The sequence below is a fragment of the Rhagoletis pomonella genome, unplaced genomic scaffold, assembly GCF_013731165.1.
Source record: "Rhagoletis pomonella isolate Grant_MI unplaced genomic scaffold, Rhpom_1.0 Rhpom_scaffold_00004, whole genome shotgun sequence".
Taxonomy (NCBI): domain Eukaryota; kingdom Metazoa; phylum Arthropoda; class Insecta; order Diptera; family Tephritidae; genus Rhagoletis; species Rhagoletis pomonella.
This window is the reverse complement of record NW_023458558.1, coordinates 66,222,225-66,238,734: the sequence shown is the minus strand read 5'-3', so window position 1 is coordinate 66,238,734 and position 16,510 is coordinate 66,222,225. Positions and strand designations below refer to the sequence as shown.

Here is a 16,510-nt window from a genome sequence, read left to right as displayed (position 1 = left end):
CAAAGATGCGTAAAGATAAGGCAAAAATGAAATGAAAAGAGAAGAGAAATATGTAGATGAAGAAAATGATAAACATAAAAGTAAAGCCAAAGAGGAGGTGAGGATACCTATAAAAGTAAAGATGAAGATAGGGGAAAAGAGATTAAAATAAAGGTAATTAAAGAGAAGGGATATAGAGAGAGACACAGAGACTCAATCTGGGAACTATTTCGGGATTTTAGAGATTTTCGGAATTCTCGGGTCTTATCGATAAAATAATCGATATTTTTATCGGTTTTGTTAGCATGTTACAGTTTTCTTCCATATAAAAATAAATTGTGAGTATTCGTTATGTGGAAGCAAATGGGACAAAAGAAATACTAAAAAACTAACCGTAATTTTTAGCCATTTGAAACTTGCACTGTATTCTGCTGGAATTCAATGGGCTACAAAACTGCATACTCAGAATCCTTCCATGAAATCTAATTAAAAAGTTAGAAATTTTTACGATAGTTTGTTAATTTTTTTTTAATTATTACACAAAGTTTGAAACTTGGATTTACACGGATTTTGTTAAAGAATGAACTATATTTTTATAATTAACAAAAAAAAATATGTTAAAACTTGCCCAAATGTGTTGCGGCTATAATTGTTTCGACCACTCTATCTTAGATATTTTTAGACCTTACATATGAAGTGGGTGGTGGGTCGCAAATCCAGCACAAACTGGGAGGCTATACAGCAGGTGCATATATACATACATACTTGTACATTCCCAACAAAATTAAAACCAAAGTAAAAAGAAACCAGCCACTTAAAAACTCTAAGCCCATTAAACGGCTAAAATGCCAGCTGTGCAAAGTTATTGACGCTTTGTTAAATTGTAATTCGCAATGAAAACTACAGTTGCGCAATTGTCAACATTGCATAAATACCAAGCAGGCTGTTCTTATACTTGCTTTTCCTGCATTAGAGCCTATAAGATCTCAGCTTAAAAGATTCTGAATACATACAGGCTTTTTCCATTGAATTATCGTTTGTGCCACAATTCTATCAAACCATAATTATAAGAATGAATACGATCAACACCAACAACTTCTGTCGAACTGTTTTCGTGTTGTTGAATTGACCGTAAAAAGAAACTTGTCGCTGCAAAAATAGCAGCTACGGTCATAAGAACAACAAAAGCAACATTTTATGAGCCCAAAAGCAGCAAAGTGGTGACATAAATTATTGAATGCATGTGGTTGTAGTAAATTCCCAGTGAACAATAGTGTTATGTTTAATTTTTGAAAAAATATCGGTTGTAAAAGTAAAGCAGGCATCACACATTTATACGGATTTGCACATTTTAAAAGTTACGGAGTGGATTTTTTTATTGAGCTGAACTCATTCTCGATTCAATTTTGTATATCACACCAATCTGTGACTGCCAAAATGTACAAACAGGTAGGTACAAATGCACAAATCGTGTGATCCCTGCTCCTGTCAATAGAGGTCACCATCACCACAATCTACATCAAAGCGAAATTCTTCAACATCCCATGTATTTTCGCCTACGCCCCGACGAAAGAAGGGCGCGACGACCAAGACTAAAATTAAAGTGTGCTCTATCCAATACGCAAGAAAAGAGACCAAGTCATATGCGACAACAACCCGCGGTCAGCCCTCCAGCATCGACTATAAAGTCTTATAGAGCCTATTGTGAGAAAAATTGAAGCCCACTGTCAATGTATAGATAGGGTCTTATCAGTGTGGTTTTAGACCTGGTAAATCCCCCTTAGACCAGGTATTCACCGCATGCCGAATATCCGAAGGCCCGCAAAAGAAGATCGACACGCATCATCTATTGGTCGATTTCAAAGCCGCTGTCGGCAGCTGTTGCCTTTATGCCGCAATGTCTGAATTTGGTATCCCCACGAAAATAATAAGGCTGTGTATAATTACCATGAGCAATAACACCAGCTTCGTTTTATACCAAACGAGGTTTCATTCAGGGTGGCTCTCTTTCATATAATTTCTTTAACCTGATGTAGGAGAAGATGATAAAAACTGCGGAACAGAGATAAAGCTTCTGCATAAGATTCACGAGCCTCTGCACGCTGGCGATGGTGAATACCTTAGCTTTACAATGATACAGATATAGTTGCTTGGTCATGCCGTACAAATGGACACAAACGCTCTAGCTCTGAAAGTATTGAACGCGGTTCGCGATGCTGGAAGAGGAAAACCTCCTCTACGTTGGAAAGACCAGGTGGAGAAGAACTTAACTTCACTTGGCCTATTTGTCGAAACGTCAGATAACGGACTGAGGTTGATTGACTACGCTGGGGTCCGACACATGTTAATATGTTGAACAAAATATGTCGCCTACAGGAACAAGCTGCGGTCGGGCGCCACGTAAGCTAAAATGACCGATAAAGGGAGCTGAAGAGGGAAGCGAGACGTATTCTTCATAATGGAAAGACCAGGTGGAACGGCATTTGGCTTCACTTGGCAACTCCAATTGGCTTCGGTGGACACAGAAAAGCAATGACTTACCCGCTTTATTGGACTTTTAAACTGTTCATTTATGTCTACACTTAACCAAATCATAATTCTCGTCTAAATGCTCACTGGGTTCAAATCACACAGAACAGAATATTAAATACTAAACACTTAAGCAATAACAACAACGCCCACAAGCAGTACAACTACTAACAAAACTAACAATCTCTGCCTTAACTTGGCAGCATCAACAAGTATCAGCTGCTGCAACTAAACGACCGAGTCATTACCTTCAATCGATTCTCAATGCGCGGCAACATTTCAGTTGAGATCTTAATTCTAGCGTAGACGGTCGGTTTTGTTGTGATTTAAGCCAAGATGCTCAATGGAAAATTTTACATGGGTCTGCCACCCGGTATGATTGAACGGGGCAGTACACAACGTAATCGCCTGCAATCAAGTATTTTCTGGCCCGATGACACCAAAGTCGATTCAGCGTTGGAAACGCGCGTCAAGCGACGTAATAGCTTACAAATTGCTCAGAACGAACGGCCACAGCTGCGTATGCAATCATCGGTGAGCGGCAACAGCGGTGACAGTACAAGGCAGTTATTTCAGAAGGAATTCTCAAAATCGTCTATCGAATTTTTGGATAATTTATGCGATGAAAGTAAGACTAGGAAGCCATTGCTCTTGAGGGGCAACAGGAGCGCTGGTAGCGATGTGACTCCCAAACCTACAGCAATGAAGTTGCCACTGCCCGAGAATGTGGTGAATGCGGGATACACCACCGCCAAGAAGAAACAGGCTTTCACATCGAAAATCGAGTTCTATGATTATATGGGCGATGAGTTAAATAATCGGAACAATTTCCGACGCACAAAAATGGATATGAATGATAAGAAGGAGATGGAACGAAATACGAAAAACAGTCCAAAATTGCAAGTGAAAAACAATATGCGTAGTTTGGCTACAAATGAAAAATTGTATCCTGCAGAAAGACGCGAAAAAGTTGAGGTAGCGGGATTGGAGGAGAGCGCAAGGCATGTAGATGATGTCGAGGTAGTGCTCAAAAATAATATTCGTGACGAATTGCAAAATAGAGGAGAGGACCGATATGCGGGCGAAAGGGCTTTCGATGATGAGTTCGAAGATGGTCGTGGAGATTTGACTGGCTATCAGAAAAATATGCGGGAACGTGGTAATCTCCTCAAAGACGAAAACTTACGTGAAATCGACTACTTGGAAAACAGAAGAACTGTAAGCCCAGAGTATGGCTATAGACGCGAGCGTCGATTTCGTGAGACATACGAAGATGACTACGATGTATCAGATTACGCACCTGTTCCAAGGTATGGTGCTGCTGTTCGACGCTCTAATAGTGTAGGCCGTTTTACAGGTCCCCCTAAGCGTATATTAAGGAATCCCATAAGGGAGCGACGCTATTGCGATAATTATGGCAGTGACGCTTATAGAAACAATGAAGCCAATCTTGGCAATAGACGTTACATGAATAGGAATAACGAGGTGGACGACAACAGAGACTACAATGATTGCGACGCCGATTTAGATTTCATGGAAGGCCGCATAAAGAATATGCGCATTCGCACATCACCCAAGAAGCATGTCACCTACAGCGATGACACCTACTCGCACGACGAAGAAACTCCAAGTCCATCGCTGCGACGACCTTTGGCGGCAACTCCACAGTCGCGAGCTCGTCCAAATATGCGCACCGGAAGCGATCAGCAACGCCAACTACCACTACAGCCACAGCAACAACAACAACACGATTTACGACGTTACAATAGTGAAATAGATTTCGCGGAGGATGCTAATGAGGCGTCGGAGCAAAAAATTATGGAAAATGACATACGCGGTAGTGCAACAACAATAAAGCCATTAAATACAGGTAGTAGCTACAATAACAAGTGCAATAATAGCCGAGATGTTGGAAATGAAGAGCGCAAAAGTTTTGTCAATAAAATAAATAACAACAAAAACAATAATTTTAATAACACAACAAGTCGACTTAACAATCAAACTATCGCGTCAGCTGCACGGAAAATCACACCAAAAATAACAACAACTACCGCTACAACAAAGCAAAACGCCGACACAGCGACCAACGAGCAAGCAGAAGCTGGTGGTGGTGTGAAAAAGCATTTGCGCAGCAGCCTCTGTCTTCACAATGGCGAGATCGTAGCGAGCGATGACGGTGGAGCGACGTCCGCAAAAGCACCCACGCGCAATGCGCGCACCATAGCTACACGCCAGCGCATTAGTGTGGGACTGCCAGATTAATGATTTGAACAGGCTGCAGCGCTGACGTTGAGTGACGGCTGGGCTGCGGCTGCGCAGTTGTAGTGTAGAGTTACGATCGTGCTGACTTAAGAGCTGAGTGTTGCGGGCATTTTTAATGGTCTAATATGAAGTTGGATTCCCCTAAGGCGCGCGCCCGCTATTACATCGATCATTTATAGTATGAGACATGCAGTCGTTAAATTTTGTTATAACTTAACATGTATCCGAATTTAAGTGAAAAATTAACAAAGTGACTTTGAGTATTGCACATGCTAATTTTTTTTTTCAAATTCAAGTGTTTAAATATGTACTTTTATGTTCATATGTGTATGCATGTTTATTTTAGTACACATGGACATTTGGGTGGTCCAAAAAAAGTAGATAAAGTGTAATTTTAATACACTCGCCCCATAGGATTATCCTATGTTTACCGAAAAAATATATACGTTAGTATTTTGAAATAAAATGTTTACCGTGTATTTTATATGAAAAAAATAAAAATTTAGTAGAAATGCTATAGGATTCTCGGAATTCAATGTTTTTCGATCAGAAATCTCTGCTCTTCTTCAAGAGACTTCCAATAACAATGCCCAATTGTTTATTTAACCATTTTTTAATACTAACTATTTTTATAGGTCACCCATAAAACAAAACAAAAAAATGCAATGGGAAACCCCTAAAATACATTAAAAATTGGAAAAATAAACAATTCTGCGGAAGAGAAACTGAGTTTTCCTATCGAAAAATGTTGATTTTGTAGAATTCTATATAATTTTTAAGAAAAAATGTCTTCCCTATACAATATATGTACATGGAAAACTTTGAGCGCTTTGAGCGAGTTCTAAATATCTTTTCATTTTGAAATAAAAAACAGTGGTTAATTTTTTCGATATAGAAAAATCCTACTGGGTGAGAGCATTAAAATTCGGACTTTGGTTTTTCATATGTATTTTTAGACTACCCTAATGTACATACATGCCAGTATAAGTAGATACTTTTTTGTCTGTTCACAAATTTATACAAGTTTATCGCTGTGGGTTCTAAAGTATTTTTGAAGCATTTTTATGGAGGTGTGCGCTTTTTTAAACTTGAAATGTGTACATACTGCAGTACATATACATATGCACAAACTTATGTAAATATGTTTGCAAGTAATCCGACCTACACACCTTGAAGAACACTTGTTTGTCAACAAATACATCATGCATATTTTGTAATGTTTTAAATTGTGTATGGAATTGTATCAATACTAAATAATGTGGCCAGAAGCAAGAAGAAGATTAAATACTCCTTATATAATTACTCAAAAATAACACTATGTGACAGTAAAGATGTACTTTTCGTGACAAATAAATATAGTTGATGTAGGTATATGAAGAAACTAGATATGACATCTTGAAGCGCCAAATTTAGTTGAAATGTGGCACATTGATCATGTACTGGAGTATAATTTTGATCCCAAAATTTTTATATTGATTTAATTGTATATTTGAAAATAATAAGCGATTTTTTTGGTAGCACCGCAGCGAAATAATTTATTAACGTACTTTGGCAAGTATCCAAATCACAAATCATCTCTTTTAGCATTCTTAATAATAGGTTTGATACCGTATTCCTCAGACTAAATCTAGTAAAACTGTAAAAAAATAAAAATTCGCTCAAAACGAGAGAGTAACACTGAAAAGAACTTGATCGCTTTCTAATAAAAAATGATGACTTCTGACAACTTCAACATAAGCTCCAAATTTTGTTTCTTTTGTAAGTAAATACTCTTAGCTCACACATGTAACTAACCAAAAATTCTTACAAATTCATTCAATCCACTCAAACAAGGAATTTAGCAAAGTGCACTTTTCTTTTGTTTATAGTTTGGTTGCCAAACACACTACAGCTGCTCCTTTGACACATTTGGCATAATTTACCACAACCAATCTTCGGACTAAATCTGGAAACTTCTAACAAATAGAGAACCTTATTTACTCTCTTACTTGTCCACTCAATTGCCAGAGAACCGAGTACGGGACCGATTTGCAGCGACAGCCACAGAACGCTGCGGCTGAGTGGTTACCCATTAAACATATTTGTTAAATCTCAATTTCAGAATCAATCCTTTTCTCAAATGTCAAACGTTAGTTGTAAAATGCATCTAAAATAACCGTCGATAGCGTTCTCTAACTAAAAGGCAAATTTTTAATATATAACTTTCCTGTACTTTCTAATTGAGAAATATTGAATTCTCAACTTTTTCTCAAACGTCAGTGGAGCGGAACGAAATGGAAGCCGGTTACACTCATTGAAATATTTGTATAGTGTTGTGTATGATGCATGTAAAAGAAACACAGTTTTTATAGGAAAGGAATTTTTATTTATGCAGTTTAACAGTTTATTTTATAACTTACTTATTTAGGTAGCTGAATAAAGAAAAATACGGTTGATATAAAAAATTAGTTAAATACAGTTCGTTTTGCAAAAAATACGTAAATACAGTTAGCGAAGTAATTTTTTGCGAAAAATACGACAAAATGAAATTTTTAAGTATAATTAATGTTTTGTGCTCTAATGAATTCTTAAAAAATGTATTTATGTATTTATGTATTTGTATGTCATTAAATGTATTTGGAAAACAACTTTTTTTTAATCAAATTTTGGGATTTACCGCGATTTTTCACCAAAAAACCTTTAAAGATTGTTTTATCTTTTATCTTTTATCTTACTTAATAATCTATTTATTAAAAATAAATAATTTTGTTTTTAACAAAAAATATTTTTTCGTTTTAATCAAGCAAACTATTGGTCACTATCGATGCAGCGGAATGTTTCTCTCTTTCGTTTTTATATTTAAATGGCCAGTGAGTAGACAATGTTGGCAGATCAGTCTCCAACAGATAATTCACAAAATGATTTTACCAACTCTAATTTACTCGGACGAGGATCCATTTTGAGGCAGACAAATTGCGAAATAACCGCGACGAGGAGCCGTTTTGCGACTTATGTAGCATACTATCATTTGACGTAGATGGAACGGAACGTAATGCTAATAAAATTTGTCTTAAATGTTTCTCAAACCGTTCTTAAGTTGATGAACAATGTTTGAGAACAATTAGGGAAAATGTTTAGTTTCAAATGGTAAACAATGCTGCAAATCAAATTGAGAAATAAGACTTTCTTAAACTTTTGAAAATTTTTGTTCCAGTGTTTGTTGGGTAGAGATGCGTACTGCCACCCCGCAGCACCTGGGTTCTGTACCTGGTCTGAGCATCATTTAAATTAGCAAAAGTATTTCTTGTATTGCCAATAAAAAGCTCGCATAATATCCAACGTAGGTTCCTCCATCAATAGGCACGCCACTACCCTGCAAAAATCGTTGGACCATGTAGTCTATGTGTGGTATATTGGAGTACTTACAAAAGTGTCATGCTGTAGCGGACCAACTCGTGTCTCTGCAGCAGCTTATTGTTACCCGATCACTGCTCGTGTTTTAACGAAATGTGATTTAAGTTGCCTTTATGCCGCGATGTCTGAATTTGGTATCCCCGCGAAACTAATACGGCTGTGTAAAATGACGTTGAGCAATACCACCAGCTCCGTCAGAATAGGGAAGGACCTCTCCGAGCCAAACGAGGTTTCAGACAAGGGGACCCCCTTTCGTGTGATTTCTTTAATCTTATGTTGGAGAAGATAATAAGAGCCGCAGAACTGAACCGCTCAGGCACAATACTTTATAAGAGCGTACAATTGCTGGCGTATGCCGACGACATCGATATTATCGGTAAAAACAAGGGCTACGTCTGTTCTGCCTTCTCGGGATTGGATAGAGAAGCAAAGCGAATGGGTCTGGTGGTGAACGAGGACAAAACGAAGTATCTCCTGTCAGCACACAAACAGTCAGAGCATACGCGTCTTGGCACCCACGTCACTGTTGACAGTTACAAGTTTGAAAAAGTAGACGACTTCGTTTATTTGGGAACCAGCATTAACACCAATAATAATGTCAGCCTTGAAATCCAACGGAGAATCACTCTTGCCAACAAGTGCTACTTTGGGCTGAGTATGCAATTGAGAAGTAAAGTCCTCTCTCGTCGTAAAAAAGATCACACTCTATAAGTCACTCATCATGCCTGTGCTGGTGTAGGGCGCGGAAGCATGGACAATGAAAGCATCTGATGAGGCGGCTCTTGGAGTTTTCGAGAGAAAGATTCTGCGAAAGATTTACGGACCTTTACGCGTTGGTGATGGCGAATATCGCAGACGATTTAACGATGAGCTGTATGAGCTTTACAACGATATAGACATAGTGCAGCGAATTAAAATTCAGCGGCTCCGCTGGCTTGGCCATGTCGTTCGGATGGACAGAAACGCTCCTGCTCTGAAAATATTCAACGCGGGCCGCGATGCTGGTAACAGAGGAAGAGGAAGGCCTCCTCTGCGTTGGAAAGACCAGGTGGAGAAAACTTGGCTTCACTTGGCATTTTCAATTGGCGTCAGTTAACACAGAAGAGAAATGACTGGCGTGCTGTTTTGGACTCGGCCAAAATCGCTTAGGCGGTTACAGCGCCAAATAAGAAGAAGAAGAAGATTTAAGTTGAGCATTTGAAAGCACATTTGCATGTCTGGCTGCAGCTGAATGTGTAGAGATGCTCGCTGTTAGTTGTTAGCTCCCAGCATGTTCGGATTCGAATGCCGTCAGAGGCAACATGTAATTTTAATTTTTTGTTTTTGGTTTTTATTAATTTCGAAAAAGCATCTGTGAAGTGAAGAACAAAAGCGTGTACAAACGAAAAAAATGTAACAACAATGCCATTGTTAATATGTTTGAGTAGTTTTGTACTACTATGATGTAATGCAGAGGTGGACTATATGGTCCTGCCCTAGGACATCGCAATGTTAATTGGACCATATTTTTTATATCCTTAGGTCCTTAGGGAGTACTCTTTACATGCATGCATGGAGTAGTGGCACTCTTGGTAATTGCAAGAGAAGCTCGGCTAAGCAGTTAGCAAAAGTGTAAGCGCCAAATTGTTATTATTATTATTAAGGACTCTTTTTTGCTTTCTCAGATTTCATAAATTTTTGTTCCAAAGTACCGGACAACACGAAAATATATACGAATCTTTGTCTCTTAATTATGAAAATTTACTTATTGCAGAGACGCCTTTAAATGAATGAAATTTAGTAGTAGTTTATAATCAAGGACCTTAATTTTTATACCCGAGCGCACTTGTGCACAAGGGTATTATAACTTTGTTCACATAACGGTTGTTTGTAACAGGCAAAACGAATCGAGATAGATATAGACAAATGTATACATAAATGATCAGAATGAAAAGAGAAATCGATTAAGCGGTGACTGTCTGTCCGTCCGTCCGTCCGTCCGTCCGTCTGTGCACACGATAACTCGAGTAAAAATTGAGATATCTTAACGAAACTTGGTACGTGGACTTCTTCTGGGCATAGGACGGATGGTATTGAAAATGGGCGAAATCGGACAATAACCACGCCTACCTCCCATATAACGGTAATTTTCAGAAATACGAAAAGTGCGATATTTTCGTAACTACTGAAGATAATTCACTCAAAATTGATATTTACAATGAGTTTTAGACGAAAAATAAGAATATTAAAAAATTTTGGCAAATGGGCGTAGCCACGCCCACTTATGGTTACATGTGTATATCTTGGTAACCGCTGCACCAATTTCTTCCAAACTTGGCACAGTTGTTGGTCCTGCTACAGCATACCAAATGGCCGAAAATTTTTAAAATCGGACAATAACCACGCTCACATCCCATATAACGGTAATTTAGAAAAATACGAAATCCTCGATAAATCAGTAAATATTAAAGCTAATTTATTCAAAATTGATGGTTGCAACAATTTTTTACCAAGAAATACGCTTATGATACAATTTTGGAAAATGGGCGTAGCACCGCCCACTTATGATCACATATATGTATCTCGCTAACCGTTCTAGCAATTTGAACCAAACTCGGTATGGTTATTGTGCTTGCCACATAAAAGCAAAGCGTTGAAAATTATTGAAATCGGACTAAAATTACGACCGCTTTTCATATAACGGTATATTTCAGAAATGCTTGAAACTGCAATATTTCGAAATTTAAGGACGCTAATTGATTATCGTGTAGCGGTAGCTTTCGGAAAGGTGGAAAACATATATTTAATAATTGCGCCGGGTATTTAATGTTCGGCTCCGCCCGAACTTAGACTTTCTTACTTGTTTACCTTAAACTTTCTTCTCTTACCTAAAGAAAGAAAGAAAAAATCACCTTGATTTATATTATTCGCTAATTAATATAACAAATATTTGACAAAAAATCTGTTATTAGCTTTCTTTATCAAAATGAAGTCGACGGCATTTTTTAATGTAACATAAGAGTCTAAGTTCTTTTATTTAAACCTGTGTTTTAAGTGCAAAACTATTTGTAACGTAACAGTCTTTTTACTACATATTTGAATTTTTGGAATCTCTCTCTGAAGGTCAGAATACCTACAAACGAAATGCAACGCGAAATGCCGAGCCGTGCGTTCAATACTTATTGACAGATCTCGATCCATATATAAAGGAACGGAAAAAAGGAGGTTTGAACAGTAGTTTGTGCGGGGTATTTGGGCTCTTTAGCGCTTCGGTATATGCACCTTAGTCGATTTCTTAAATATTTTTTTTTGTTCTGAAGTCAAGGTCCCGTTTAGAAGACAAGAGCTTAAACCGCGTTTTTATGAATAGTATATTTTGGCCGCTGTGGTGTAGTGGTAAGCAGGGTTCAAACCCTGGTCAAAGCAACATCGTGGTTCGGATCGCAAATCTAGCTGGACGAAACTATTTAAACAAATACTCGTTGATGGATCTTTACACCACTTCTTACCTAGGGGATTTTTGGGTCGCTGATTACGAATCTGAAGTCACTTATCAAAAATTCAAAATGGCGGATCCAATATGGCAGACGAAAATTAAAAAAAATCTGTAGATTTCTATGAAACTGGGTATCTGGGGGTTTTCTGGGTCGCTGATTACATATCTAAAGTCATTTACCAAAAATTCAAAATGGCGGATCCAATATGGCGGACGAAAATTAAAAAAAAACGGTTGATTTCTCTGTAACTGGGTATCTGGGGGTTTTCTGGGTTGCTGATTACGAATCTAAAGTCATTTACTTAATTTACTTTATTTACTTCGGAACGAACATTTTCATCAGATATTTCTTTCAATTTACTAATCACATAATCACGGACACCTTGTTGTCTTTTAGAAGTTTCAGCAACACTTCTCCAAATGTCAAACAACTCACTTCTTAAGGTTTTCTTTACCATGACTAAAATTTAAGATCACTGAAAGAAACACAAATAAATTTCAGAAAAAAATTTATAACAGCGCTTAAAGATTTGCATGCCTGCTGTATAATTTTTTAATTTCAGAAAGCAGAAAATTCGCGAGTTATTATTTTTTTAACTCTTACATAACCAAAGTTTTTATAACTCCAAGTATTTTTCTGTTTTAACACACAGTGGATCCGCCACTGATCTTATATTTATATTCAGATACATTCCTGTTAATAATAACTGTTGAATTTTGAGATTTGACATACTGTCACTAAAATGTAAATATCTAAGCCAATTGGTTAGACTTGGTTATCGAACTTACCCTCTGCATTTGCGAAGGTGTAAAGAATAATATGCAAGTGGTTTTATAACGGCCTTCGGCGGCCTTTACTTTTCCTACTCTTTAATTTATCTTTTTAATTAATCAAAACGACGATTTTTCAGAATAAATTTGCTTATACCAATGGTGACATAAATTGCGTTATGACATCTGAATCTATAGCGGAATAAGTGTAATTTTTTTTTTGTAAAGTCAATTTGCAATTATGCAAATATCTGTGAGTGCAATTAGCAATCTTTTAAGTTAAATTTCAGCTTTTAAAATAGAGTTCTCAAATAGGCGGCGTTGACTTACCTTTTTTTGTTTGTTTTCATATGTTAATGCTTTAATAAATGCAATTTCTATTTGAATGTATTGTCAGGAATGTATTCCAAGTACCATTAAGTATTTTAAAAACAAAAAAATTTTGACTTTCGTCCAGCTAGATCTGCTATCCGAACCACTGTGCAGCGGTCGTCCGTCTGCAGGCAATGGCAAACCTCCGAGTGTATTTCTGCCATGAAAAACAGCTGCTCATAAAAATACAATCGCCGTTCGGAGTCGGCGTAAAACTGTAGGTCCCTCCGCTTTCTGAGACAACATCAAGCCGCACGCCACAAATCAGAGGAGAAGCTCGGCAAAACACTAACATATGTGTAAGTGCCAATCTATTATTATTATATTTTTAAACGTCCGTTGCAACAATATTTGGGTTGGTTTTTGTTTCACACATTTTTTTTTATAATCTTCTTTATACACGTACGTATGCACCTTAAAATGCCAGAATCGAAATGGTAATGGCCCGAGGCACGCCCTTTAAGTTTCTTTTTTTTTTACTATAATATGTGGCATCACGTAGGTGCTATGATTTTTTTTAGTAAAATACCGCATTTATTTTTATAGATCCTTCTTTCTCATATTACTAAAAAAACTTTTGTAGATAGACCCCTCTGGCCCTCGTGTCCTGATATGTAAATGAATTTGTTTAGTTTTCTTTTAATACAACTATTTATTGTACCCATTGGCGAAAGTCCAATTTCTTAAACCCAGGTTTACATAATTTTTTGATGCCATTCTGTAGGGAATACTCCAAAATAACAGGAACTTCACTTTGTTTTTGTAAAATAAAAATCACCGTTAGACAGCAATCAAACAATGTTACACTTTCAAAACATTATTGACACGTTGTTTGCGCAACCGGTTTATTTCTTAAGCTTAAAGTGCATTTTATTATACATTTCGAATAATTAAAGAAAAGTGTTTAATGGGAAACAATAATATAAGTAAAAACCTAAGTCCTAATTAAAAAATCAGTGGCTTTAATCATTTATTTGCAAAACAAACTGACTTATTTGCATAACCTCAAAAATTTTATGATTTATTTTCATTTATGATTTAATGTAAGATTTTACAATTTTATTAACTTTCGGCAAACAAAATGGAAATGGAAATGGATAAAGTGGGATGTTATGAGTTGATATTACTTTACTTAAGCCGCCGTTTTTAGCCGTTTTGAAGAAAAACAGTTTTTTCTGGGCTATCATGCTATTACAAAAGGCGATATTTGGTGCTGTTTATATTTGCGAAAGTCTCATGAAACTCTTAGAAGAAAAAACGCGTATTTTTTGCAATTATTTATCAAACAAAGACGATAATTATGGAATTATTATCCCGTTTCTTACTGATGAAGTTGTTTTAGAAATCAAAGCCAACTGTGTCGACCAAATGCGAAAGCTAACATTTTATCAGAATTTTTGGCTATACCCAAAAATTACGGTTCTGTCCTCCCTTTCGCTAAAAATAACTTGGCCAAAATTTTAGTATTTTACCCGGCCGCAAGTGGCGCAGCAGCAGCTGTCAGAATTTGCTTGCATTTTAATTGTGGTCAATAGTCCACAATGGTGATAATAGTGAGAATGGAAGTATGTGATAGCAAAAAAAAAAAAAAATACCAACCTCAATTTGGATTACATTTCATCTCCTGTAGCATATCTATGTTACAAAGACACTCGCGCCGATTCGCAAAGACTATTGATGAGCAGTTTTCGCAAAAAGGCAAATCCTTGACAGAATCTACAGATAGAAATTTCGAAATTTTTTGCTCAAAGTGAATAGAGCTTTGAACATTCTTTTCGTAAATTAGTTTCAAAAACATTCGTATTCTTTTCAGGAAGTTACCAGCGGGTTTTAGTAAATGTGTTACAATGCAGCATTTCATTCTGAATCGGTGAACAATTTTAGAAAAATCTTAACTAAAAATGAAGTGATTTATTTTGGAACGAATTTCCAAAATAAATCATCTTACCACCCTGTCGGAAAAATCAACCAACACCAACAAAGGAAAATGAAGTGTTTTATTAAGACTAACTGCTTTAGGAATCTCTCCTCAAAGCATATCTGCGAGACATGTAGTAAATATTATTTTTTTTTAATAAAGGGACTTCGATAATATTTTTTTTAATCCTTAGATGAAACCATTTATGTACGTATGACCATACTTATTTTATTTATGTAGCTCAACCTCCTCCGGGTTTAGTATGGTAAGAAATTACCTCGTTTCAAAACCAAGCTATTTGGACAATGTTTCCGAGAACTACCTAAACACATATACTCATCATTTGAACATAAAAAGTCTGTTTTATGAAAGCCAAGTCATTCTTTTACATTTTATTTACTGTCTTTACGCTTTTTTTTTTTGACGGTTTCCATCCTTTTACATTAAAATAATGCTATATTTTAGCTGCTATTAATTTCGCACAGAAAAACAGAAAAAGTAATCATTTGACCTAATGTGCCATGTCTTATTTATGCCAAATAAATAAAGGTTTGCTTTTAGTTTATTGTATAATTAAACGTTGTTTTTTAGTTGGAAATTTTTAGGTAACTCTTTTTGTAAATTCTGGTCAGAAATTCTTTTATCTTGTGGCAACCGTGGTTCAGGAGAAGGGTGCCTTGCCATTTGAGCCAACCAACACGGTAACAACCCTCTGAACAACGCGTTCAAAGTCTTATCGAGAGTATTGAGTATTGGGCTTTATCGGTGTGGCTTTAGACTTGGACAGTCCACTATAGACGAAGTATTCACCATGCGCCTTACCTTAGAAGAGGCCTGCAAAAAGGATTTCGCACACTCCATCTATTTGTCTATTTCAAGGCCGCTTCCTATGGCACGGAAATATTTTTTTATTTCGCAAAAGTAATATAGCCGTATATAATGAGCAACATCTTCAGTTGCGCAAGAGCCTTCTAAGCCTTTGATACTAAATAATATTTCGTGTGATTTTTAAAATCTGATTATGGATAAGATAATAAGAGGTGCAGAACCATTTAAATCACTCAGAAACATTTTGTTTTTAAATGAGCGAACAATTCCTGGCGTATTGCCTTTTCTCTTTGTTCTTCATTTTTCCTTGTTGGATATGGAAAGTAAAGTGAATACGTCAGATTTAAACGCGGAAAAGACAAAGTACGAGTATCTACTGTCATTAGGACACAACCAGCGCATAGTTGACACAACCAGCGCATAGTTGACAGCTAAGATTTCGAAAAAGTCGAGGCCTTCGTTTATTTAACATGAGAGAGTCTCGTATCATTGCATGCTTGGTTTCACTGGCGATGGTAAGACCTGGGACGGATTGTGCCATCCGATATTGGACGTAACTCGAAACGAAATTTGATGTTGATAGCACGGCATCCGAAAACGCGGTAAAGATTGTACTGAAACCAAACATGTCTTGGGTTCCAAACATAAGGTACTTCAGAGCGGTAAAATGCCACATTTTCTTATTACTTATAAGGAGTGAATAGTAAACATTTGAATTGAACGGATTTATTTGTAAATATTTAAGTTCTAAAACATTCTCACACAGGTATTAGTTAAAATAGTTAATTGAATCGTTAATATTGGCGTGGCAGTGCGTTTCAGATAGAGTCAATAAAAAACTTATTTATGTATAATGCAGTATCCAGTTGGATGTCAAATTACTGTAGCGAACATTCAATTATGTATAAAAGTATGTGTATGTGTTTGTGTTCGGACTCCATTTTTCGCAAGTGGCATTATTACGCAATTAACAACAAATCTCA

The 16,510-nt window shown here is 36.6% G+C and overlaps 1 protein-coding gene across 1 annotated transcript; it reads left to right on the top strand.

Annotated features, from left to right (window-relative positions):
- Window positions 1-1,671: 1,671 nt before the first annotated feature.
- LOC118738001 (uncharacterized protein DDB_G0287625) lies at window positions 1,672-5,039 on the top strand. The gene has a single exon (XM_036468857.1). It carries the CDS (start codon window positions 2,845-2,847, stop codon window positions 4,768-4,770), a length of 1,926 nt encoding a protein of 641 aa, XP_036324750.1. The 5' UTR covers window positions 1,672-2,844; the 3' UTR covers window positions 4,771-5,039.
- The last annotated feature ends 11,471 nt before the right edge of the window (window positions 5,040-16,510 follow it).

What these genes read in the sequence shown, in the direction of transcription:
- LOC118738001 (XM_036468857.1), top strand. Translation starts at nt 2,845, where the DNA reads ATGCTCAATGGAAAATTTTACATGGGTCTGCCACCCGGTATGATTGAA.